The sequence below is a fragment of the Barbatula barbatula genome (assembly GCF_947034865.1).
Source record: "Barbatula barbatula genome assembly, chromosome: 1".
NCBI lineage: Eukaryota > Metazoa > Chordata > Actinopteri > Cypriniformes > Nemacheilidae > Barbatula > Barbatula barbatula.
The window spans coordinates 27,720,098-27,744,601 of NC_136766.1; the positions used below are offsets into that span (position 1 = coordinate 27,720,098).

General features: G+C 38.3%; 1 protein-coding gene across 1 annotated transcript; it reads right to left on the bottom strand.

Moving 5' to 3' along the window:
* Positions 1-1,139: 1,139 nt before the first annotated feature.
* rce1a (Ras converting CAAX endopeptidase 1a) lies at positions 1,140-24,171 on the bottom strand. Its single transcript, XM_079459205.1, has 8 exons — positions 23,796-24,171; positions 17,126-17,228; positions 10,913-10,996; positions 6,142-6,220; positions 5,858-6,025; positions 3,489-3,560; positions 3,329-3,391; positions 1,140-1,958 (listed from the first exon to the last, which is right to left on the bottom strand). The coding sequence occupies exons 1-8, from the start codon at positions 23,957-23,959 to the stop codon at positions 1,732-1,734; spliced, it is 960 nt and encodes a 319-aa protein (XP_079315331.1). The 5' UTR covers positions 23,960-24,171; the 3' UTR covers positions 1,140-1,731.
* Positions 24,172-24,504: the final 333 nt, after the last annotated feature.

Below are 24,504 nucleotides of genomic sequence, written 5' to 3' on the forward strand. Positions count from 1 at the left end.
ACAAAATGTTTTTAAATAAATATCCTAATATGTCATTTTTTACAGTGCAGTAAAAGAATGCGTTCGCATGGTCCCGTAGTAAACAATGTGATGGTGATTTTACAAGAACAAGTGTTTATGAAACAATTATCATGCAGTAAAAGCGAAAATAACACTTCTGGATTTATTCTTTGTGATCATGTGGATCTAACGTATGATGTATGATCTATGAGTGAAATTAAATGTGTGTGAGGCATCAAAACTTAAATCCGTTCTTCTCAAATTTAAGTTCACCAACTAGACAGTAGAATGTGCGCGCCTGTAAGTAAACTCTGACCCATGCGTACACACATTCTTGAGACCAGGGGAATTGGCAACACAAAGTGAACTCAAGTTAGACTGCAGAAAGTAAATGTGATAAGAATTAAAAGTATTAAGCTTTCGCAGAATTGTTTCTCCTCCTTATCAGTCCTAACTATAATGGTGCTCATAACAAAACCTGAATAAAGAAACATTCCTCTTTTACATTTGTGTTCAAATTTTCTCTCACGTGAAGGACACCACTTATTAATGATGTGATTTTGGCAAGGTGGAAATGATCAGTCTAATTTCTGTTAACATAAATGCTGCAAAGACCTTCTTTGGCTTTAATATCATTCTAATAATTAATAATAATTATTACCAATAATTATAACAATTATTCATTTGTAAATCGCACTGAATCACATGTGTGGCCATTTGTGCTATTTGATATGAAGATAAAGGATGAGATGGGGGTTCAGCAGGTTTACATTTTCCGTTATTTTGCTTTGCAATCTGATAGCGGTTGAACCCAGAAACGATATATGACCTTCCATATATGGTGCTGCCTGACACTCAACAAGCGGTTGGATGCCAGATTATACTACATTAATATACGGATCAGCATTGATTGGGTGCTTTGCATTAAATATATATGGTTAATATAGGCGTGTATAGGGCAGGAAATGAGGCTGATTTAAGTACGCACACTTGCAGGTGATCTGTGATTTATAAAGCAAATATTGCTTCGAAGTGTGTTTTATAAGTCTGATTATTTTTTGGCGTACACCATTTTGGGCACACGTACATTTTTGGTAAAGATCCTACGCACAGATTTATAAATGAGACCCCAGATACGTAAAGTGTAAAAAAGTAAATGATTCTTTTTTTATATAAAAATCGAGGGTAAGGCCAAAAATATCAGTAACTTCCAAAACTGTCATGAGGCTGAAGGTCAACATGAAATGTTCAAGTAAGGGCACCAGTCAAAACAGCTGTACGTGAGCAAAAATCTAATTTCATAATAGAAAAATGGATTTGGAAATGGATGCATTTTTAGCAATGCACATTTCCATGTACAACTTCTAAGTAAACCCGTAAGTTTCTGATCATTATCCCCAGCACCAATTTCAAGATAAACACAAAGAAATATTGTCATAAGCATGCAGGCATGTATTACAAAGCATGTCTTTATCATATTTAGGCCTGAAAGATTATGTCATTCATGCAGAACAGTAAAACGAAAGGCCATTTCCACCTGTGGACAATTGCATTTACCCAGTTCTTCCACTAACCTCATGGAGGCTGCAAATTGATCCCTAGCAATCCCTTGCGGTACCAATTGTAGATCCAGGGGAATAGCAGCCACTTTTCAAATTACTGTAGGCCCTGGAGACAACTGAGGAGAAGGAATGTATAAAAAGCTGGATGAAGTGCAGGTGGAGCAAGGGATCAGGAGCAGATGGAGCCAGGCGTGGATATCAGAGTGCAGACGGGTGTAGGCGAACCAAAGAAGAGCGGGTCAGTCATGGGGAAGAGGAGAAGGAAGAAGAGAATGACCCCTAACACATAGAAGAATAGAATCGTAGAGCGTTGTGGGTGATCCAGGACCGCGCTGAGAGCTGGAAAGCCCATGTAGTTACAGAAGGAGTGGCACATCACAGGACCCACCAGATGACCTACAAAACACAAAAAGACAAAGTTCAGTTTCCCATAATTTTATATGCTGTTAAAAAGTTATTTCATCAAGTTATGTCAGTGTTACAACAACCATTAGTTCAATTAGGAAATTTGATATTTCCTCAAACATTAATGTTTTTGCATTTTGTGTTGTCAATTAAATGCACAACTAAGAAATTATATCATCATGTTAAAATCATAAAATCTACAATATGTAAAGAACAATCTGTAAAAGTGTAACCTTGATAAATATTGACTGATTGAGGTTAAAGTCGAAATCATCCGAATTGAAGTTTGATGCTTGTTATCTTATAATTAGATTGTGAGACTTTAACCTGGTTTTCACGGGGAGGATCACATTTATGCCCCAAATTCTCATTTCTGTCGATGTTTCACTTTATAGCTTTTTTACAATTATCATTTGACCATTCCCAGTTCTTTTATTTAAAGTAAATCACCCAAACATGTTGTCAATTTTAGGCAAAAAAATAAGAACTTTCATAAAACGTTACGAAAAATACAATATTCTTAACTCTTAAAGATATGTAATAAAATGGTGAGGGGGTTGGTCGATGGTGCAGCCACACAGTAGAAGGGTAACATTGAGTGCTTTTCCACAATTGCGCCGAACCGTTCCAAGCAAAGTCGGATATTGTGACACAGTTGTTTAAACATGATAAATGGTGCTAATGAATGTGCAAAGAGCCGTTATAGCTCAGTCTCTTGTGTTTCCAAGGAAACGCGTGGCGTGTTTGTGTTTAGCAACGAGAATGATTCGGTGGGAAGGTGGAAAAGCTTTTAATTTATCAGTAACGACAGACACAGATTTGGTTTGGTTTACAGATATTGTATTTCATACCACATTTGACTAGTCTGTGCGCACACTTTCTAGCTTGTGGTATTTTCTTGGTTAATATGGGTTAATTAAGGCTTAGCTACCTGCATGAGTGGAGTTGTGCTGTTGTTAGATGAATAGATAAATTAATTAAATTATATGATTTATGTTAACCCCTGCGTGAGTAATGGACTAGTCCTTTGTCTATAAAAGTTTCCCTTGTGTGCTTTTAGTTGTTCGGTGTTATGTTGAGTTAAGTTCTGTTTCGTTGCCTTTTTGTTTGGCACATCCTTTAATCATTTGAGCTTCTTATTTAATTTGTAACCTTTATTGATTTTTAGTATTTAAGAAATTCACATTTTGTATGGAAATCCTGCATTTACTGTTGCCCTTAGTTGTTTGGTCCCTCACAGGTAGTAAGAGTTTTTTTCCAATAAAATTTGGTGTACCCACACTCTGGGTATATAAAGTTAATATAGTTATAATACAGCTTATAGTCTTCTTTGACTATATAAAAATTAATTGTAGATGCACCTGTCCTGATGAATATAAAGGCTGTATAGGCTCCAAATACTGCCGTGTAGGAGAACTGGAACACTGTAATGACACAAACAATAACAATCATAGACATAGACAGAATTTCACAAGCAGCACTGCATGCTTTAAGAGGACCGTAAACTAATGTGTTTGTTACCTGCAGAGAGGAAAATCCCAGAGACAGTGCCCTGTCCAAACCGAAGCAGCTCAATTACATGATGAAAATGAGCTGCAGTTGCACAAAGAGAAAGAGAGAGAGTGATGAGTGTAATGGAGAGATACAGTTAGGTCTATAAATATTTGGACAGAAGCACATTTTTTGTTAGTTAAGCTGTGTATCAAAGTGTATTTGAGTTAGTTTTATAATGGATATTGTCTTAAAGTGCAAACTCTCAGTTTTATTTAAAGAGTATTCATATCCAGATCAGCAGAAGGCTTTAGAATTAAAGCTCTTTAATATGAAGCTCCCCTCGTTTTCAAGGGACCGACAGTAACTGGACAGTTGAATCAAAAGTGGTTTTATTCACAGGTATGGGCTTTTCCTTAATTTATGAAGAAATTATTTAAGCAAGTTAAAGTTCTGGAGTTGATTCTACGTGTGGTGTTTGCATTTGGAAGGTGTTGCTGTGAACCCACATCATGAGGTTCAGGGAGATCTCCATGCAAGTGAAACGGACCATAGTTAGATTGAAAAAACACAACAAATCCATCATAAAAATGCCAGGAACATTAAGAGCGGCCAAAGTGACAATGTAGTGACAATAGCAGTCCACAATGCACTACAGAGTGACACAGGTTAACAGACTTTTTTGGGATCACCCCTAAATAGTAATAATACAGACGTGCTCAAATTTTTTGTAGCCCTCCACAAAACAAAGAATGCACCATTTTCTCTGAAATAACTTGAAACTGACGAAAAGTAATTGGCATCCACCATTGTTTATTCCATATTTAATAGAAATTAGACTTTGCTTTAGATTTTTTATTCAACATAATATTGTAAGTAACAAAAAACTAATTAAAATGTCATGGACAACAATGATGGGACCCCAAACCTAATATTTTGTTGCACAACCTTTAGAGGCAAGCAAACGTTTTCTGTAGCTCTCAATGAGACTTCTGCACCTGTTAACAGGTAGTTTGGCCCACTGTTTCTGAGCAAACTGCTCCAGCTGTGTCTGGTTTGATGGGTGCCTTCCCCAGACTGCAAGTTTCAGCTCTTGCCATGGATGTTCGATAGGATTCAGATCAGGACTCATAGAAGGCCACTTCAGAAAAGTCCAATGTTTTGTTCTTATCCACTCTTGGGTGATTTTAACCTTTGTGTTTTGAGTCATTATCCTGTTGGAGGACCCACGACCTGCGACTGAGACAGAGCTTTTGCTCCAGAATACCTTGATAGTCTTGAGATTTAATTGTGCCCCCAAAACATAACCGAGCCTCCTCAAAGTTTCACTGTAGGTCTGGTGTTCACTTCTTTGAAAGCTTGATTTTTTTCGTCTGAGAACATAGAGCTGATGTGACTTGCCAAAAAGCTCCAGTTTTGACTCATCTGTCCAAAGGACATTCTCCCAGAAGGATTATAGCTTGTCAATAAGAATTTTAGCAAATTCCAGTCTGTCTTTTTTATGTTTTTCTTTCAAAAGTGAAGTCCTCCTGGGTTTTCTTCCATGGATCCCCATTTTGCTCAAAAAGCGACGGATGGTGCGATCAGAAACTGACGTACCTTCACCTTGGAGTTCAGCTTGTATCGGTTTGGCAGTTATCCTTGGTTCTTTTTTTACCATTCGCAGTATCCTTCGGTTCAATCTGGGGCCGATTTTCCTCTATCGTCCACGCCCAGGGAGATTAGATACAATTCCATGGACCTTAAAGGAACATCAAGCTGCTTGGAGACGGTCTTGCAGCCTTTACCTTTACCATGCTTGTCTATTATTTTATTTCTCAGAGAACTCTGTCCTTTGCTTTCTCTGGTCCATGTTCAGTGTGGGGCACACAATAATACCATACTGCACAGTTACTACTTTTCGCTGTTTAAATAGGCTGAATGACTGATTACAATTATGTATTATCTTTTCTAAGGGGTGCCAACAAATGTGTGTAGGCAATTTTAGAATACCTTTGTAGAATAAGCAATAATTCACAGCTTCTTTGCTTTATTCTATGACATACCAAAGGCATGCAAGTATAGATGATACAATAAATTTTAATTTCATTACTCTTCAGGAGGAAGAAAGCATTATTTCAATGAGCTGTAAGGGTATCAACAAATTTGAGCATGTTTGTATATGTTGTGTATGGTATATGCTGATCTTAATTGCAATAAAAAGGCAAGTAAACACTTTAATCACATCTCTTCTGTTCTGACCAAAGTGAGCGTGTTTATATTAAGCACATTGAGCGCAAATTTGTAGTTAACATGACATTCTGAAGTTTTACCGTCAACACAACTCCCTGTCAGCAGTCTTTCATCTTACCTTGATTTTTTCAAATAAAGATCACAATGAATGCTTTACTGGCACTCACCAACACCAAAGAAGAGTGGGCATGTAAAGATGGATTTGGAGGGGCCAGCACAAGGTACTAGCATGGGAAGCATGCATGCTCGAAAAACCAGCTCCTCTGTCAATGGTGCCACCACCTGGTTCCTCAACCAACGCATGTCACTCAGACAGAGTGCCCAGAAGCAGGGGTCTTTAAGAAAATGAATGCATTCATTATAAAACTAAAAGTGCAGCAATAATATTCATCGTCAAATTATAGATAATACTATCCATAATATATTACTGGAAATAGAAAGGGCTGCGTACCAACTATGACTTTCATCCCATCAATAAAGCCCCAGGGACAATCCATGGCTAGCTGGATCAGAGGACCTAGAAAGAGCACCTGAAAAGAGGACAAACTGAAACTTATTATCAAAACACCTCATATAAACACTGAAAAACAACTGCAGAAAACAAGTTTTAATGTGGTTGTTTAATCTTATATTGGGATTTTGCTTACAATAAAAACAACATTTTATTTATTTTTATATCCAGACAAAGCCAGGCAGAGCACTGAAAACAATAATTTGATCAAGTTTATCATATCAACTCAACTTGTATTTATTAGTAATTTTAAAATGTTCATTGTTACAAAGCAGCTGTACATGAATTTCTTTTAAAGACGATAGCCAGTGGTCAAGACTGGTCTGGTTTACATATTCATCCAACATAATTTGCATCCCACTGTAACTTGGGTTACAGTGTTATCTGTGCCCTTGGCTTTCGATCTACATATTTGGCATCTTAACAGGAAGTTAAAAATATTTGCATTTGTATCGTTAATAATTTTCATTAAATTGTTATAAAATGAGCATTAATAAATGGCTACAACAGTATAACTCAAAGCACAAGTTATTATGAATGACAATATGATGTACTCTCTAAAATGAAATTATATAGTATAACTTTTTCTTCATTGAAAATATAAAAACGGGTTATACCAGTAGGCATTACCACTCAAATCAAATGACTACAGGAGACATTTAATTCTATCATTATTGTATTTTTTTAAATAGGTCATACAATGCAAGTTTAACAAGATTATATTACACAATTTTTGTTGACAGATGTAAGAAATCAAAATGTCACTTGTTAAAATACTAACACATAGCTAAGACAAAGTGATACACTAATCATTAGGTAAGACAGGTAGTCTGTAGATGACTGCATGTTAAAAGTCAGCAATCAAATGAGCGGAGACATCTGCCAGTGAACCACCTCCGAAGTCAACACGACAGGCAAGCGAATGTTGAGCAGTTGCGAGAGCATGGAGAGAATTGCGTGCACGCTAATCGAAGCCTCTGCTCATGGACTGCGTTTCTTCACGCGGAGCATTATTGTCGACTTAAAAAAATCTGAGATCGTTCACCCCCTACTATGCACTAAATGCATGTAACAATCGAAGATACAGTAACATTTGCAATTTCGAAGAGACACGTGTGCCTTTTTGGCTCCACAGCTTCCAACAATCTGAAAAAACTAATGTTGTACTTTTGGTACGATTAAAATTGTTAACTGCTACTACATTTACATTTATATTTAGGCATTTGTCAGACGCTTTTATCCAAAGCGACTTAAATTGCATTATCCTATACATTTTACATAGGTATCTGTAATCCCCTGAGATCGAACCCACAACCTTGTGTCAACGCAATGCTCTTACCACTGAGCTACAGGAAAGCTATGTAAAGGAAATACTGTTGTAAAAAAGTGTTTTAAGTGTTTGCAAATCAACTCTTGAAGCACTTTTGTTCATATAGCAGTCCTTTAAAAATAAAAATGCACAAAACTCTACGTTTGAATTCATTATTGAATTTTACGCTTAATGCAATAAATGGAGAGACGCTCTTGCGTACCTCCCCCATTCTACTGAAACACCTGCATAGACAATCACAACATAGACTCTTACACACACACACAAACAAAAAAACCCACTCCCAGATCCAGGGCCTCCTAGCTTTGACCCGCCAGCCTGACAAGTGGGTCTGCATGCGGCGCCATCATGGCAGCAGAATCAGATGCTGCTTGTCGGAACTGGATTACCTATCCCTGTTGCAAGTCTTGTCTTTGGTGTATTGTGTACATGTTTTTCTCCCCACCTTCCCCATGTTATGCTTTATCTTCTTCTAAAAATACATTTCGTTGCACTGTACTTGTATGTGTGTAATGACAATAAATTGAATCGAATCAAATCAAATCAAAATCGCCATTACTTACTGAAAAGTAATGCGATTAATTCGATAAAAAATTTGCTGGGGAACGTTTGTCTCCATCTGTTCCTTTTTAAGGTATCTTTTTTTATCTCATATGTAGTGCAGTAAACTCGCCCACTTAAATTTCAAAATGTGTTTATCGCTGAGGTTGCCACAGACTTGGTCCAATATTCACAGGGGAAACGTTGTCCTCAATATGACAAACATGTTTGCCATAGGCTTTTATTAGCTCGTCAAACAGAAATCTGGCATTTCGTATTGTTTGTGTATTTTTTAACATTGTTGCCATACCAGTAAAAATGTTTTGCTCATAGCACTGGTGCTACAGAGGTTTAAAGTTTTGAAGCAGTGCAAGCCGTGTATTTATGTTTAAAAAGCAAATAATATTTTTGTTTTTTCTTGGAAAATTACTAATTGTTTCGCTAGACAACGTCTTGACGTGGGTGAGTAAATGATCATGAAATCAGGGCTCTAGACTGCGACCAAAATGCTCGCAAATTCGATAGTTTTTTATCAAATGCGAGGTAAAATTTCACAGGGTTGCATTGGTACGAGTGCGCAAAAGATTTTTTGCCCCACCAAAGATAAATTTAAATTTAATGTGATTTATGATTGGTGAATGACACGCTTGTGATAAGCGGAGGCAGCAGAGAGCTTGTGCACTCCCTCTGTCTCCAAAACTAAAGTGTGTGTTTGTGACTTCATTCAGTGTTGCACAGCCAGAATGGCATAAAAGCATCGCAGGACCGGTGGCTCCATATGCTTTTCAAAATTCTCTCACTGAACATTGATGGATTGATTGATTTAGAGTTTTGCATCTGAACACGTCAATTTTATGTGGTAGATTTGCTAATATTAACTTCCGTCATAACAATATGATTCATGAACTGGGTTCTTCAGAGAAACTTACTATAAATATACTATGAGCTTCATTCGTATTGTCTGTTAACTCAGGTATAAGTTTGTCATATTCTATGGTAATTCGTTAAGAATAAAAATGAGCAAACATTTTAAGCATTCATTTTGTTCCAAAAAAAGGAAAGATATAATGTTAAAGATCATAATGAGAGCAGCATATGCAGAATGTCATTGACAAATATACCAAGTAGGGATGCTCAAATCATGATTTTGTAGCCGATACTGATTACAGATTTCTTCTAGATTACTTTTGTAAAAATGTTTGATCTTTTACAGTAATAATGTATTATACATATTAATGTAATATAACTATTGTTTTAACAGTGTACTAAATAATCACAACTAATATTAATTATACAGTGACATTTTTAATATGCCTTAAAATAAGACTTATGCAAAACAATATGCATGTCTGGTTACTTAATAATGAAGAAAATAAAAACAAAATGGACCAGTCTGATGAAAACTACAAGGTTTATTTAAACCTTGTCCTATAGTAAACTGTGGAAGACAAATAAACATTTAATCTCCTAAGAGGGAGAAGTCTGATGTAACTTAAACATTGTCCGATACAAGTTTGTAGTGTGTGAGTCACATTACTAACCGTTGCCTTTGCAGTTGCCAGTTTTTCATATTCGGCACAGAGGTTGTGCTAGTCTTTTTCCATTGTCCGTCATTTTGATGGAGAGGCTTGTATCCGCCATAATAATTTTTTTACCTGTCACTATGGTGCAAGGTGATAAGTGCTAATTAGCTTGTTTGTGACATCACTGTTTACATGTGTTTACTCTCTGAACTGAATACCCAATAAAGTTTAATGTTTCTGTTTTTAAACAAAATAATAATTACAGACAAATGTTTATAATCATATGTCCAGTCAATAACAATGAGAGGTGCTTGTAAACGCTGTTTTGTAATAATTAAGTCATTCAGTTACAAGTATTGTTAAGCTGCTCTTTGTTATGAATGTGCTGCTTTTGCCGCTCACGGAACGGAAAAGAAGAAGACAGACATTTTCCACTTATTTAAAGTTCAGGTTTATCCAAAATGCCGCTAGTCGTTATCGCTCTCTGAAGGAAGAAAGTCTGTTAACACCGCACCACTGAGCTGTATATGTGAGAACGCGACGTGGGGGTCTGATTAATTGACAGATGCATGCATTGCAGAATCAGATCCAGAAACAACGCCTCAAACAACGTTACAGTTGTGTTAATACGTAAAGGGTAAAGCGATTTTCTGTTCAATTTGCGATGGTGGTGAGCCGTCATATTATATAATGCCTTGTTTATACATTTTTACTTTACAAATTACAGACATGGCCGATTCACACAGGATTAAGATCACAGATTACCTCTGCAATTATTACAAATGACTAGATGTCCCCAGGTAATACTTATCCCATGCGAATAGGGCATTACTCTAGAGAATAATACCATGTGTGCCATCTCATGCACGTACGCATTTCACTCTAGCCAATGTAGAAGAAAAAGCAGCATATATTTACAAACACTCAAACATCTCTTAAGAAAAACAAAAACATGCAGTAGAATATAGTCCTTGAAGATTTTTCAACTACATTTAAATTCCCTGTTATAGGCTAATCTGAAATTTTGCTAATTTCTAGTTAATTTGCATAAATTAATTAAAATGGATAGTTCATCCAAAAATACATCTCAAACCTGTGTTTTCTATTTTTCCGCACAATACAATAGAAGATATTTAGAAAAAAAATTAACCAAACAATACAAATTATCGTTTTTTGTGTTTTACAGAAGAAAGAGTCATATACAGGTTTTGAATTACATGACTGTGAATAAATAATGACAGTGTGTTTTTTTGGGGGGGAGGGAGGGAAAATTCCCTATAAATTAAAACTTGTCTTAGCATTGGCACCATTTTCTTACCATAGTCAACAGCAGGGGTAGAATGACAGCTGGCAGTAGACCCTCCAGCCGAATCCCCATAAGGGCCAGTAATGATGGTCCAGGCTATATGGGGAAAAAGAAGTTAATGTTAATGTACATTTCTTTACCAAATATGTTTATAGAATCAAAGCCCTCTAGACTATGGGTCAGTGACAAATAAGGTTTGGCAAGATGAGAAATTCAAAAATCTTTAAAAAACGATACAGATATTTGAAAGAAAATTACACTTGAACTATTTTTATAATTGCTAAAATGTCAAATTGTGTAACTGTCAAAGAATGAGAAACATTTAATATTTAAACCACCTAGATGGAGTATAAATGTTTTTGGCAAAAATAAATACTGTATTTAAAAATATCCACCAGAATTTTTTAAGTGACCGAGTTATCTCTAAATGTAAATTTTAAGGCGTTTTTGCATTATTTTGTTGGAGAAATGCTGAAAACACCTGAGGTGCGCATGCGTGTGGAATTAAATGGAGTATACTCTTCACAGTACAACACATTCATAGATGACAGCCTGTTATTCACAGACAAACTGTGTTCATATTTCCAAACCGTCGAGAACATTGGAAGTGCAGTTTGTACTCTTTTATTCATTTGCTGTCCACTGTACGGTAAACTTGTTGTGCTGATTCTCCCTGCTCACTCAAAGATGCTGAGAGACAGAAGATCCCTACACCAGGAAAGTGAGACCTCACACTATCGGGGCAGCACTGACGATAGTTTCCCACTGAATGAAAGCTATAATAAAAATTATAATAATAGTTACATTTATATAGTGTTTTTCTGGGCACTCAAAGCGGTCTACATGGAAGGGGGAATCTCCACCAATGTGCAGCATCCAACTGGATAGTGCGACGGCAGCCATATTGTGCCAGAAGGCCCACCACACACACCAGCTTATTGGTGGAGAGGAGACAGAGCCCTGCTTAGCTCTAGTGGGCAACAAGTCTTGGGCTACAGGGTAATATGGCTGCTGGCTTATGTGTGTCTGTTTGTGTTTGTAAGTGTGCAAGCTACAGTAACTTGCTGCAAGATAGTCTGCCCTTCAGGGCTCTAGACTATGACCAAAATTGTTGCAAATGAGGCCATTTTTTTTCAACGTGCAAGGTAAAATTTCACAGGTGCGAGTGTGAACATTTCATCGGGTCGCATTGGTGCACGTGTAAAAATAATTTCCCCATCCAAAGATTTTCTTTTAAGCATTTAATTGGATTTATGAGTGGTGAATGACAGGCTTGTGATAAGTGAAGGAAAGAGGATGGAACAGACTGCGCCAATGATATTTTGCTCTATTAATAAGTTAAGTAAAATAAATGTATTTCTTTCTGATTGGTTATGCTGGCATTTCGGGTGGTACCCAGAGATTTGATTGGTTGCGTTGTGAGCGTTAGCGGTCCAGAGTCAAATCAGGAGCACAGAAGCGTATATTGAAAATGCAAAGAGATGCCTGGTTTTACTTTGATAAACTTCACAAAAAACAGTGCAAAATGTGCAGCGCCAAGCTACATATCAACTACAAGTTTGATTCGTTATCATCTTACACTCGATCTATACCGCACACGAGCAGTGTGATGCAACGTGGCAAAAGCAAAAAGAAACCAAACCATGCGTTTGTTGCGTCTCTACGTGCTGCTTCCAGTAGGAACAGAATTTCTGTTTGTAAAAAGTTCTAGTGTTGCATTTGCGCAGCTTGCATTTTTAATTATTTCCCATGGAAGCAGAGCCAGGGTGACAATCGCGGAGCAAAGTGAGCATTCCTCTGCCGTGTTGATTTAATTATGAATTAAATCTTGTCATCATTTTATCAACATCAATTTAAATCTTTTCATTGTCACCATGAGGGACACACCCACCCCCGCTAATGCCCCGCCCTGAGGTTGCCCTTTTTGTGCAAGCACTGTCGAGCTTGTGCAGAGGCTGCAGCTTTTGCCAGAGGGGAACTGGAATCCCCTGGTTAGGCCTGGTTCCCCTCTGAGGTTTTTTCTCCTCCGATGGAGTTTGGGGTTCCTCGCCACCGTTTGCAGACTGTTTTTTCTGGCCGGGATGGCTGTTAGAATTTTATAGTTTTATTTAATTAACACTTCATATAGAAATATTAGTCTGTCTGATATTTGACCTGTGTTTTGACTTGCATAACCTTATGTTTTGCTTGTAGTCAATGTTTTCTTGTACAGCTGCTTTGTAAAAATGAAAATTGTCAAAAGCGCTATATAAATAAAGCTGACTTGATTTTGTTGGGCCAATCGGGCGCAACTAGCAGACCTAGATGCTCCTCTACCCTGGCTCCGCACAGTACCTGCAGGGAGGCTTACCTGCAGGGTGGATGGAGATGTACTCCCGCTTGTCTCGTAGCCAGCTGTGTGCAAATGCATTCGTACAGAGGAGGTCTCAGTTAGGGAGTACCCAAGTGGGCAATGGGAGGGACAACATCCACCACTGACTCCAGAGGAGGAGGCATTGGCGAGTTTCGACATCTGCCATGAACGAACACCACCTGACGGTTGACGTATGCTCCAAATGAGAGGCAGGGGCCTCTTCATTGCAATTGGATTGCCACTGCATGTGGGGGCACGTCTAGCGGCCTGACACTGCCTGCCCGTTGCACACCGCATCCCAGCCATGCAGGGAGGCCTAACCACCTGCTCTAATGGGAAACCACCCCGTAGTGGGACATGTCTGTCCGAGGGGCTAGGGTGCACCTGCAGACGGACGTGATGGGAACACGCCTTGTGCCATGCTCTCCAGGGAACCCGACTCCTAAGCCAATGTTGAAGCGGTCTCATATGAATCAACCCGAGCGGCATGGCTGCTGACGAGGACGCCATATGCCCCATAAGCCTTTGAGGGGGCCTGACGAGGGCCAGGCAGTACAGACATGCTGCACGGTAACAGAGTCTAGTTCCATACCGGGAAAAGAGGTGCTCCGTGCTCTTGTCCTGGTTGACCCGTAGTCCCAATCGGTGGAGGTGCCAGGCACAAGGTCACTGTGCGTAGGCCACAGATCCCACGGGCCAAGATAGGTAAGTCATCAAGATAGTTAGCATACGCATGCCTTCGCGACCTCCATAAAGGCACAGGGAGGCAGGGCCAGACCGAGGGGGCTGTACCGGTATGCTGGACCCTTGAGGGGAAAACCGAAGTAACGGTCTGCCGGGGGAGAATCTCGACACAAAGTACGGGTCCTTCGTGTCGATAACCACAAACCAATCCTGGTGTCGGACGGACTCCAGGATGCGGCTCTGCGTCAACCCCCACCTTACTCAGGGACGATGAAGTAGGGGTTGTCACCCCAAGACATCTCGGCCAGAGGGTCGGGCTTCATTGCCCCCTTCTCCAGAAGGGTTGCGACCTTGAGCCGAAGCACGGGAACGATCTCCCCTCTGCTGAGGTTAGAGAATGCCCAGAAACTTGGGCGGGTGCCTGGCAAACCAGATCGCATGGCTGAGACTTATCTATTTTTTCCCATTAATGTACACACAGCACCCCTTATTGAAAGAAAAACAAAGAATTGTTGACATTTTTGCAGATTTATTAAAAAAGAAAAACTTTAATATCACATGGTCCTAAGTATTCAGACCCTTTGCTGTGACACTCATATATTTAACTCAGGTGCTGTCTATTTCTTCTGATCATCCTTAGGATGGTTCTACACCTTCATTTGAGTCCAGCTGTGTTTGATTATACTGATTGGACTTGATCAGGAAAACCACACACCTGTCTACATAAGACCTTACAGCTCACAGTGCATATCAGAGCAAATGAGAATCAGAGACAGAATTGTGGCAAGGCACAGATCTGGCCAAGGTTAAAAAACATTTCTGCTGCACTTAAGGTTCCTAAGAGCAAAGTGGCCTCCATAATTCCTAAATGGAAGACGTTTGGAATGACCAGAACCCTTCCTAGAGCTGGCCGTCCGGCCAAACTGAACTATCGGGGGAGAAGAGCCTTGGTGAGAGAGGTAAAGAAGAATTCAAAGATCACTGTGGCTGAGCTCCAGAGATGCAGTCGGGAGATGGGAGAAAGTTGTAGAAAGTCAACCATCACTGCAGCCCTCCACCAGTCAGGGCTTTATGGCAGAGTGGTCTGACGGAAGCCTCTCCTAAGTGCAAGACACATGAAAGCCTGCATGGAGTTTGCTAAAAAACACCCGAAGGACTCAAAGATGGTGAGAAGGTTCTGATTGGATGGTAAGATTCTCTGGTCTGATGAGACCAAGATAGAATTAAGGCCAAAAAGTTTTAAGTGGTATGTGTGGAGAAAACCAGACACTGCTCATCACCTATCCAATACAGTCCCAACAGTGAAGCATGGTGGTGGCAGCATCATGCTGTGGTGGTGTTTTTCGGCTGTAGGGACAGGACGACTGGTTGCAATTGAGGTAAAGATGAATGCGGCCAAGTACAGGAATATCCTGGACGAAAACATTCTCCTGAGTGCTCAAGACCTCAGACTGGGCCAAAGGTTCACCTTCCAACAAGACAAGGCCATAAGCACACAGCTAAAATAATGAAGGAGTGGCTTCACAACAACTCTGTGACTGTTCTTGAATGGCCCAGCCAGGGCCCTGACTTAAACCCAATTGAGCATCTCTGGAGAGACCTGAAAATGGCTGTCCAACAACATTTACCATCCAACCTGACAGAACTGGAGAGGATCTGCAAGGAGGAATGGCAGAGGATCCCCAAATCCAGGTGTGAAAAACTTGTTGCGTCTTTCCCAAAAGGACTCGTGGCTGTATTAGATCAAAAGGGTGCTTCTACTAAATACTGAGCAAAGAGTCTGAATACTTAGGACAATGTGATATCTCAGTTTTTCTTTTTTAACAAATCTGCAAAAATTTCAACAATTCTGTGCTTTTCTATCAATATAGGGTGCTGTGTGTACATTAATGAGAAACAAAATTATTTAAATGATTTTAGCAAATGGCTGCAATATAACAAAGAGTGAAACATTTAAGGGGGTCTGAATATTTTCCATACCCACTGTACCTGCCTTAAGGCTTCACTGCCGAATGCAGTCGCATGGAGAGTGCAGAGTGGCATGTCACAACTTCGAATTGAGGCTGTTGCATGCTGTTGGGCACCCAGGGAGAAGGAAGCTCTCCTGGAGACCAGGTGGGCACCAGGCCCTGAGAAGTACCCGGCTTGATGTGGGGGACGTGGCATGGACCGTCTCCCAGGTGGCTCCTGCCAGGGCACACCATCTTGCCTTTTATACCCGTATGTACAGGGCGGAGTCTGGCGTCCCATTCGCCAAGTTCAATGGCCTTTTCAAAGTAGAATCAGAGATGATAGGTTCTCAAGTCAAACACCATTCTGTCAGTCCCGACAGTTTCTATAGTTTTTTCCAGCTGGGGCGGCCTTTATTTATCTTAAACAAATCATGTAATTGATCAATCTTTAGAATCATTAGTTATTATTAGAACATCATTAATTAAAATCTATAGTATATGCAGTTGTATACAAATAAGTTTTATGATTTTAACGTTTAATGGTACGTTACTCGGTTCCTTGTATAGTTTTTACATCATTAGTTGAGTTTATCCTTAAGAAAAAAACGTTTTGAGCATTTGCATTTATGCATTTAGCAGACACTTCTATCCTAAGCGACTTACAGTGCACTCAAGCTATACATTTTTAATCAGTATGTACTCCAAGAAACTACTTTATATATCCAAATAAATTTATATTGAATCAAACAGAATGTCTGAAACAAAATTGCAAGCTTAGAACTGTGTCAATGGGCTGCCTTATTTAAAACACAGTAACAGCAGTTTGACTATTGATGACTTTTCAAAAGCTGAAATAATGTCCTTGATTTAATTGTTAGTTAAAATAGGTCAAACCCAATATTTTAATGAATAGCAAAAACTGAATAATCGATCATAACCCGAAAAACGATGAACAAATAATGAACAAAAACCCATTTTTTTTCCCTGTGATTTTATTTCTTGATTCCCACGTTTCCCCAAATGAATCATAATATTCAGAACAATGGTGTTCTATTTTCTTTTATTTACTATTAAAAAGGTCTGACGTAAGATTGTCTTTTTTATTGAGAATTCAGAATCAAACCCCTCTAACATCAAATATTATGTTTTATTTTAATGCAGGGTTCCATATTGGGTAAAAATATCATATTGTTGGTGTACAATAACATGTACACAGGCTATAGATTAAAGGATTACCTGGATGCCTGTTAAATCTTTCCATGCCCACACAAAGACTGGAGACAGAGCAGACACAATCAGCACACTGGTGAAACGCCTCTTTATCACTGCAGGATGATCCCTGTTAGTGCAAACAACCACATAAATCAATTTTCTTTTTTTCAGATATTTCATTAGAATAGACTAAATAAGTGCATGTATTATACATATGAGCGTGACTGGAGATGACAGAAAAATCATATCAGCCCTTTTATTTCGGCTTTGAAAGATGCGACACTGCACCGAACACTATTAAGAATGGAATGGTGAGAAAACATTCTGCTTGGTACATTCTTTAAAGCAAACTTTTAGGTCTTTAGCCGGCATAGTTTAAATCCTGTCTGGCTAGCACGCTTCTCAAAGTTTAGGCATGATGTTCGTGTGCGGAGAGTAGGCAGTCTCTTGTGGCTGTTTGATTCTCTTTTGCACCAAACGCTGCAAAAATAAAAGCCAGAACAAAAGTTCACAGAAAAAAAGCTGAAGTCTAACTAAAGCTGAGCGTTCAACACTGCGACGCTACTCTTCTATTGCAATAATTCCACTTATTGCCAGGGACAAAAATGTATAAATTGCCAACATCTAAATACAATAAAAATTGCGCTATATTGTGGTGCATGTAAGGTTACTACTACCTTACATGCATAACCTGTGTTATAGTAATTTAAAGGTTACATATATTTTGCAGCTCCAGACAAATTTTATTTGGTGGGAGAGGGCACAAAATGACTCTTTTGGTCGCAAAGATTGGCAACACCTGCTTTAGGCCATTAGTTGACTATTCGCATGTTTATGATATTAATTTTATAATATTTAAACTGGGAGGAAGAAAAGACCATCGTCTAGGGTAAGCGATGAGGGAGAAGTAGGGATGGGTATCGTTAAGGTTTTAACGGTATTACTACTTTTATCGATACCACTTATCGATCCGGTACTTTAACGGTACTCTTATCAGTACTTTTTGTTGTGTTTTTTTATTAAAGACTAAACTAAAGCTGGAGTTGTTTTCACTATTTTAAACATTCTTTACTGACCTAACATATCTTATTTCATCACTACAAATACATTTTTAGGTAAGCTCTGCTTTATAATTTCTTAAGCATAATTTATTATTATTCATCCATTTTAAATGCAGTACTGTGAAAGCAGTTTTAATGTTTAAGATTTATTTATGCTACTGCTGATTTTAATGTAGGCTATTTTTTAATGTGATGTGTGCTTATTAAATTATTACATACTAATTTAAAGAAACCTTTTGCAATGTTTATGTCGGTGTTATTTAGGAAGACTGCTAGGCTAGCATACGTACCTGAGGACGTGGACGATGAACTATTAGCTAGGCAGTCGAAAACTTTGCATTTTTCTGTCTGCACATAATGCACATTAGAAACATGTTTTGCCAGATTACTTGTGTTTCCACTCTTACAAGCAAAAATCTTGTTGTTATTAATGAATAATAATAAATTATGCTTAAGAAATTATAAAGCAGAGCTTACCTTAAAATTAATTTGTAGTGAAGAATGAGATATGTTAGGTCAGTAAAGAATGTTTTAAATAGTGAAAACAATTCAGCTTTAGTTTTGTCTTTAATAAAAAACACAAACAAAAGTACCGATAAGAGTACCGTTAAAGTACCGGATCGATAAGTGGTATCGATAAAAGTAGTAATACCGTTAAAACCTTAACGATACCCATCCCTTGTGAGAACCGAATCCAGTCATCTTTTCTTAACGTACAAATTAAAGTTTTCCATTACGATACAGCACTGGAAGTGACCGTTCTCTCAACTGGCCCGAGGATCTCCCATGCTGGCCCCCGGGCCATTCGTTATGTTGAGGCCTGTATAGGCCTGTGCCATTACCTGTGTATCAAATATTATAATCTACATTGTGTGCACAATTATTAGGCAAGTTGTATTTTTGAGGAGTACTTTTGTTATTGTACAACTACAGTGCTCTTGGTCAATCCAAAATTAATCAATTGGTGTTAGAAATATCTCATATGAAAAGCTAAAACCCTCCCAAATGATGTTTAATGCACTGAAATAAATTTCAGTTTCGCTGAAAAAAGATTTATCATTTAATCAAGACAGAAGGTCAAATTTTCATTCAATTCATACAATTTATTGATGAAGTCATCAGGAATAGCAAAGAAAGCAGTCTTGCATGCATCCCAGAGTTCATTAATATTCTTTGGTTTCGTCTTCCATGCTTGCTCTTTCATCCTACCCCACATATGCTCAATGATGTTCATGTCTGGTGACTGGGCTGGCCAATCCTGGAGCATCTTGATCTTCTTTGCCTTGAGGAACTTTGATGTGGAGATAGAATTATGCGATGGAGCACCATCCTGCTGCAGAATTTGGCCTCTTTTATGGTTTTCTGGGTGAATCTCTGATCCGGTATTTCTAACACCACCTATTGCACTGCAACTTTAATAGCCAATGTCAATAATTTATGCATACCTAAGTCACTTGCACTATTTTAGTCTAAATTATTATCTGTTCATAGCCACCTGCACATTAATGTTCATAGTATATAGCCATCTGTATATATTATTCATAGTATATACCTACTGTCATATTTTCATAGAACATTCCTACTGCAAAACATTTTTATAGTCCATGCCCACTGTATTATATTCTCTCATATTGTATTCTGTATTTATTCTAACTGTATATCCTGCACTTGCTAACTGCACTTCTGGTTAGACCTAAACTACATTTCGTTACACTGTACTTGTATATGTGTAATGACAATAAAGTTGAATCTAATCCATGCGGGCTCCAGTAGGTCTCCTGCAATATTTGCCGCGACTGTGGTGTAATTCAACAGAAGATTCATCTGAAAAATTCACCTTCTGCCACTTTTTCAGCGTCCATCCTTTTAGCAGGCTGTGGGCCTTGGCAAATGCACACGGTTTTTAATTTGTTTAGTGCTGGCTTATGGGCGCTGATTCGACCATGGAGGCCATTTCGATACAGAATCCGACAAACTGTTCTGGTTGACACAGGGACTTCAGGTGACCAGGTCTCGTGGAGCTCTGCTGCAGTGGAAAATGGGCTGGCCTTGGATTTTCGAGCCAACAAACGGTCCTCTCGAGCAGTTGTCTTGCGGGGTCTGCCTGACCTGGGCTTGTCAAAAACGTCTCCAGTCTATTCAAATCTTTTTTTTATCCTCTGTACTTGGCGCTGAGACACATTGAAGGTGTCTGCCACATCAGCAGTGGATCTGGTCTTCAGCCTCTTGATAATCAAAACTTTAGTCTAAGGGTGAATCTTAGGCATGTTTGCAGAGGTCTAGTTGCAGTTGATGTGAAGGTCTAGTGTACTGGGGTTATTTTTATACACACTTGAGACCTAATTGATCCATTATTAGTCACAGGTCAAGCTCATTTGACAAGGCGACAACACTTATGTCTTTGCAAAAATTTACTCAATGGCCTTTACCAAGCTGTGAATATTAAAATACTTTTTGACAGTTTCGTTTTGCACTGAAACATTATTACAAAAGGTGTTGGGATTAAAATGAGCCATTTCTTGTAAAAAAAATCTTGATCAGAAATATATTTCAGCGGCAATTCAGGTCAATTTGTACACAAGCGACAAGACTTTTGTCAGATTTTATTTTAATTTGCAGACTTTTTTTCCAGACTGAAAATCTGGGCAAAATCTAAGCAAAAGTCTTGTAGTGTATTTTAGCCTTTAGCGTTTGGTTTTTTTATTTATGCAGTGTTCTACCAGAGCTTGACAACAACATTAATGACACAGATGAGGCATTGACTGCCCGCTAACATGACAGAGATGCTGATTTTCCTTCATTTCAAAGTGTCAATTAATGTCAATAGCACAGAGTGAACTTGCAGAATTGTGTTAATTGTTTTAGTTTTGAGGCAGTGTTGAATGAAGCGCTGTTATTCTGTCGTCTCGTGAGGATAAACTCCTGTTCAGCACCAATAAAAGCTAGGAAGGCATAGCTAGGTAGCAAAATGTAGACTGTATGAACGGTGACACTAACTCGAAATTGACCGCAAGAACCACTGCGGTTGACTAGATATTAATACTGTAACACAAGTATCCGCGGAGCAGAGCAAGGGCTCAGACCCAGACATGTAATTTATATTGAAATATCGAAAATGTGTTTAAAAATCTTATAATCGTTATCGAAATAAAATCTATCATGATAGATATTGTTATCCAATTATTGTCCAGCCCTATTAATGTAAGGAATGCACCGATATGTAGATTTTGGTCGATAACGATAACTGATGATTTTTTAATATTGGAAGCCGATAACAGTTATATTGGCCGATAAACTAGATATTAATATAACATTTCCTAAGACTGAAACCAAAGGCAAAAAGTGGACAACTGCTTTTATATGAAAACATTCACTGCAATGATCACAACAGAAAGATAGTTCTGTACTGTATTTGAACTGTGAGCAGTGTGCAGCTGAAAAAGTTTTACCAGAGGAAATGATTTTTCGGCTATAATATATTGGCATAAATTGTATTATTGGCCGATAATTAAAAATGACCATTTATCGACCGATATGGCCAATAATTTATCGTGCATCCCTCATTTATATTATTGTATAATAATTGTACTAAATAAACAATTGTAGGATTTTGTTGTGTGCTTATTTTATTGCATAAACAATTTGTTGAATGGGTCCTGTAGTTTGGTCGCATTTAAAGAAACCTTATGGTACATTTATATCTAGTGGTTGACTTTGGTATCTAAGACTAAATTCAAAATATTGGAGAGGTAAGTTTAGCCAAGTAACGGTTCTTCTCCGTTTCTTTAGCTTGTTATCAGAAATAATCTACAAGCACTTTATTGCTTGCGAATGTTTAGGGTAGGGATGGGCGATATATTATTGTTTGCAATATACCTTAGAAAAATTATCATCGCGGGAAAAATTTGTCTCATCGAGATAATAACGATAAGTCTAGTTGATGACGTAGTTTTGTGCACGACTAACTCACTATTCACGTGCGGAGTGAAAACAAGCATAGCGGAGGGCGGAGGTGAGGTTGAGGAGGAGCTTGGTAAGCGAATCACTACCGCTACAATTTGGAACTGGTATGGTTATAGAAAATCAGATGCGGAGGAAACTACCGTAATATGCAAGGTTTGCAGAAAAACAGTGGTTACAAAGAGTGGAAACCCATCCAATTTGTTTCACCATCTAAAACACAAACCAGAGTACGAAGAAAGTTTAAAGGTATGTAATGCAACAACTACACATGAATCTAGGGGTACTATAATTCCCACCCAGACGAAAATTGCCAGCGTATTTTCTAATTGCGTCTCTTATGATGAGCAAAGTAAACGATGGAACGAATTGACGTTTGTAATACAATCCATAAAAGGAAGGAAGGAGACGGGACCCGCCGAACATAAAAGGACTTTTAATTAATAAAAGCAATGTAAATAGACGGGCGACTGCCGGCGACACACACACAAACCATAACAAAAATCTCCTCGGTGATACGAGACCGGTGCGCGTACAGCTGACGCTCGTCATCACTCACGCACCGGCCTGTGTGTCGTTCTCACTGAACTTATTTGCTTTATCAGGTTACTTTAACATGTTTGTAACTTTATCAGGATTTATTTGCAGTTGTACTTGTAAATTTGAAACTCAAGACATGGTTGGTGATTGTTACTTTTGCTGTTTGCACAATATTTGCCACTGTTGCACCTTGTGAGTATAAAGAAATACAGAAACTTTATTTACATTTTAAACTTGTAATTGATTTTAATTATTATTGTGTAATTGTTTGTGTGTGGTGTTTATCAGCACAGTCACTGAACATAATCTGCAATTTTACAGAAGGAAAAAATTAATAATAATAATAATATATATATATATTATCGTCATTGTTATCGTTATCGCAATAAATACCTGAAATTATCGGGATACATTTTTTAGGCCTTATCGCCCATCCCTAGTTTAGGGCAATCCACGAAAGTGTGCATGCGCAGTAAGGTTTGTTTAGGTTGTCACTCTGAAACCGTCTATATCACAAAATGTTTTCCAATAAATCAAGTCGAGTCAAGTCAACTTTTCTTATATAGCACTTTTTACAATTTTCTTTGTTACACAGCAGCTGTACAAGAAAACACATTGACTATAAGCAAAACATATAAGATTATGCAAGTCAAAACAAAAAAGTTGAAAACAGACAAGAAAGACACACATATTCAGCTACACCTACACACAAAACATGCACACAAACAGACACCAACACACAAAAAAAATTATAATTTTTATATAATAATAATTATATAATAATAATAATAATATTATATTATAATATATTCATATATATTATATTTATATAATAAAAGTCAATGGAATCCGATGACAAGTTAAAACAGCATTGTACATATCATCATTCCATTGTAAGAGTAGTCAGAAACATTGTAGATGTATTTATCCCAATTGAAATATGGATTTTTTAACATCCTGGGTATTTTATGCTACAACGGCTTGCCATAGAACAAAATCACATTTAACTTGTTTGTGGAATATAACAAATGCATATACATTTGGATCAGACCCCAGTCAGCAATGAAGAGCACTTCAAACATGCAGTCTAGGTTACCAGTTCGGTAGTTTTTGTAACACAGCTAAAGACATACCTTGGTAAATTGCTTTTCCAGACGTATAAACTTCCGACATAGGAACAAGCAAGCAGCAGGCAAGAAATGATTGACACCCAGCAAAGTCCATCAGGAACAGACGCCACATTATAGTTGGGTTGATCTGAATTAAACCTTGCAGTCAAATCGTCATCGTCGTTCATGGCGATACTTACAACAGCTAAAAAACCCTCGGTGCGCTATAAAACGACAGGTGTGGGTCAAACATTAAAAAACCACACGTGTTTTTGTTTTTATGCTTTATAAGACAGGGTCCACACCAGAGGTGCTATAGCGAGCCGATTGGCGACTGTATTTGACGCCACCAAATTACGTCATCATATTGCGACGCTGTGGCAATAGGCTTGTTTGAGATGAGCAAAATCTGCGCAGTGCTGTCTAGAAAAGTGTCCGAGTTACGTCCGCCTTGCTCTGATGTCATGCTGACGTGTGCCAAAAAACTCTCGCGACGGCGAGGCGGCTGTGTCGGATTGAGCAGTCGAGCGCAGTTGCTCTCCTCCGACTGCGCTGTTCAAAAGCATGATGGGAAATGACTGACTGACGTCACAGCTTCAAGCTCATTGGCTGAGAATGTCAACTGATGCATTTTCTCTTCATTCTAAGAATTAGATTAGATTACGCGGTATACCTACGATAAGAAAGAGGACAATTTCACTAATTTAATGGTAAACCAAGAGTATAAAAAGGG